Source organism: Choristoneura fumiferana, chromosome 17 (assembly GCF_025370935.1).
Source record: "Choristoneura fumiferana chromosome 17, NRCan_CFum_1, whole genome shotgun sequence".
Taxonomy (NCBI): Eukaryota; Metazoa; Arthropoda; class Insecta; order Lepidoptera; family Tortricidae; genus Choristoneura; species Choristoneura fumiferana.
Genome location: NC_133488.1, coordinates 10,970,689 through 10,974,206, shown reverse-complemented (window position 1 = coordinate 10,974,206; position 3,518 = coordinate 10,970,689). Strand labels below are relative to the sequence as shown.

Here is a 3,518-nt window from a genome sequence, read left to right as displayed (position 1 = left end):
ATAAACACGTAGATTTGAAATAATGTTAGACTGAAGCTACGAGTATAGTATATGAAGTAATCTCCGGTTTGACGAGCTAAGCGATTGCAAACATCCTTTCAAGTTCCACAGTACTACATATTCCTTGTACAGAATTAAGTTGTGGGTAAATGTCGCTATAAAAATATTGGGAGTCGATCGTAGTAATAAGACGTTATAAGCAGGAAGGAATGAAAGGTCGTAGAATAAAGGAGAGGTGGCCGGGAGGTCGTAATGCAACAAGGGCTGCTCAGTAGGACTAATGTATAGGCCGTGTAGCCCCACATGGGGCCTATGGGTAATCATTTCGGCCACTCAACTGGCGCTAGTATTAAACGAGTGATTAATGTTAGCTATGACATATCTAAAATGAGGTATTTTGGTGACTAGAAAAATAGTGCTGGCTTTGAAATAAATATCCACGATTCTTAGTTGCCTTTCTTCCTTATACTTATAATCTAGCTGCTATAAATTTAAACGACCTACTTAGTTGTAATATAAGTTTATACGAAAATAGATTGTGAATTTTTTTAAGTTCATTACATAGATTGTGTCACCTTAGCCGTAACTACTCGTAACGGTTAATAATAACATCTGATATGTATATTCATGCCAAATTACAGCTTTCTAGTACTAACGGTGTCTGAGCTTAGCCGCGGACAGACAGACAGACGGACAGACATGGCGAAACTATAAGGGTTCCTAGTTGACTAGGAAACCCTAAAAACTATAACATTATTTTCTATCAATTATCCCCTCGTATGTTGGAACTAAAAAAGTAAATTCTAGTCTCATCTGTTTTAATAAGCACAAATTCTGCTAAATTTAAAAAAAATATAAAAGATAGCCAGGAGATTTTCAGGACCTACACTCGTATCGTATCATCGTGAAATTGAAAGTTGGAATTAGGTATGCAATCTTATGACATGGCAGTTTAGCCAACACAATAATACAAGTTGAAAGTGGCAAATAGACTAGAATGCAAAACATAAAAAAAAACTACAAATAATTTGACCAATAACAACTCTGCCCGCCACCGGTAATAATAAAAAAAAATGGTGGATAGATACTTGACGACTCTGTGACTTGACTTGAGACGAGAAGCATTGGTTTTGTTTGCGGTATTTTACTGGTAATTACCAGAGTTTTAAATAATGTAAGTGTTCTAAAACTATAGTAATAATAATTGCTGTGTACTGTGTGAATGTTATAATCAAGATGTTTGTTTTAGGGCTCGCAATAAATCTCCATCAGCCGTATCGGATAAAGAGAAAAAGAAACCTAAGGATAAGAAAAAGAAAAATGAATCTGGATCCAGTAGCAGCGATAGTAGTGGCAGGTACGTATTTTTGGCAACAATTACGTTCAAAATCAGGATATTAATATCATTGGACATCCACTGTCGTAATACTGACTTTGAGGTTATGCATCAACAAAATTATGCCGTCATTAGAGAAGTTCCTGTAAACATGGCCTTTTTTTTCAGCTATTCCATATCGAATATCATTCATAGCTGTTTACAAATTAGTGATGATTGACTCGAGTTACTAACTCGAGTTTAAATAATTTTCTTTTTTACTTTAGTTAGTATAACTCTCCTAATACAATATAAATATATAATATAAAAAATTAAAAATTAAAGAATTTAAACAAAAATATCATTTGTTTTTTTAACTATTAGTGTGAATGTGAGGGAATAAATAAATTAAGGTTAATTTAATAATAGCATTATTGCAGTGCCCTTACAGGGTTTGATTCAGTATTTTGTATGGTTTCAAAGCAAATAAATGAGTTTGAGTTTAAATTCGTAAAACATTTGAAAAATCTCTGTTTCATCCAGTTAACTCGAGTTATGTAACTCAAGTTCAAACCAAGTTATATCAATTTTAACTCTAGTAAAACAGGATGTCAACATCAATAAAGACTATTTTTTATTAAATTACTCTCGTGAGTCATTGAAGAAATGACTAGAACACTTACTTGCTTGAGAACCTCATATCGGGCCACATTCACTTTAGAATCATCTTTATGTTAGTATGATACAATGTTGATTTGTAGTATACAAGGTAAATACGAAGTTGAGAAAGTACATGGATGATTTAATACAATTCTAGACTTAGTTTAACTGATCTTTCTACAAGTAGGAAGGCTTTCTGTTACACTTATTATATCTACAGTTCTTCGGGTAGCAGTTCATCCCGCTCCTCTTCACGCTCATCATCCAGCAGTTCGGGTAGTTCCTCAAGGTCATCCTCTTCATCCAGCTCTTCCAGCAGCAGCAGCAATGACCGCTCTAGGGCCAAGAAGAAGTAAGTAGAAGTTGTCCTCATTAATGTCAAGATATTCCCTTAGACATCTACTTATGATTTTTGCCAATGTCAACAGTAGTAGTAGTAGTTCATGAAGTTTTTCACTGTAATAAAGCTACTATTCCATAGCTATGGAATTAGTAGCTTTATTTGTTCAGCTGGACAGAGCAGTGAGTTTTATAAGGATTATTATTATGGGCACATCTCTCAGTTGGTAAGGCATGAAGCAGGCTAATTTAAAAATATGATTGATTTTTCTCTTGTCCGGGTGAGCATTATGTTCCAATGGAATGCTGAAAGTTTCTCGACAAGGGCTACAGCATAGATGTCGCTAGTGTCACTGCTTAAGTGACTAAATAAGAAACAAACATGTTGAGATATGAGGTGCATAGGAGATATTCGTCTCTGTACCCCTGTCCAGTGGTGGTGTAGCGGTATAGCATGTGGCACAAAATGTCGAGGACCTGGGTTAGATTCCTAGCGCTGGTCTATTTTTCTGGTTTTTCTGTGCATCTATGTTTCAGTTTGTATTTTCAATATGGGTTTTATGGGATGACCGCAAAAGTAACAAAATTTGGAGTTGAAATAAAAAATTCAAAAAGACCAAAAACCAATCTTAAAATATGATTCAGCTAGATGTAATACCATTACCATTATTCTGAGAGAATTCAGTCTGGTTGTAACAACCATATGTATGAATACTTGTAAAATCTGACTTGCTCACTTGTCACCCTTACCATTATGATGTATAATTATGAACCACCACTCATTTAATGTAGGCCACCATGCTCTTTACACTTTACACAATAAATTCATGATCATGAAGCACAAATTGTGTTCACAATTGTTAGTATTGTTACTAAAAATTAAAAATGGAATCTATTCAATCAAGGACGTCGCCGCAAAAGAGTCCAGTGAAGGATCGTCGGGAACCTGACAGGGAGAAGATCAGGGACAGGTCACCACTTGGTGACAAAAAGAAGATATCTGCACCTTCTGCTAATGATAAGTCCAAGAGCAAGGATAAACATGACAGGTATTATATATATTTTTTTTAATGATAATATAATAAAAATAACAACCGACTGATGGAATTTACGAGCCACTACTCTGGAGGTTTTAATGAAATTATTATAAATTTTTATAGCATTAAAATGTATCTTGACAATTGACATAATTTGATAATTTTTG

General features: G+C 34.5%; 1 protein-coding gene across 1 annotated transcript in view; it reads left to right on the top strand.

The window, feature by feature from the left end:
* Window positions 1-1,063: 1,063 nt before the first annotated feature.
* LOC141437423 (uncharacterized) overlaps window positions 1,064-3,518 on the top strand; it is a 4,905-nt gene continuing 2,450 nt past the window's right edge. The window contains exons 1-4 of the mRNA XM_074100778.1: window positions 1,064-1,174; window positions 1,250-1,357; window positions 2,196-2,327; window positions 3,220-3,363. Coding sequence (XP_073956879.1) covers window positions 1,173-1,174; window positions 1,250-1,357; window positions 2,196-2,327; window positions 3,220-3,363 — 386 coding nt within the window. The 5' untranslated portion in view covers window positions 1,064-1,172. The remainder of the gene's footprint in view (window positions 1,175-1,249; window positions 1,358-2,195; window positions 2,328-3,219; window positions 3,364-3,518) is intronic.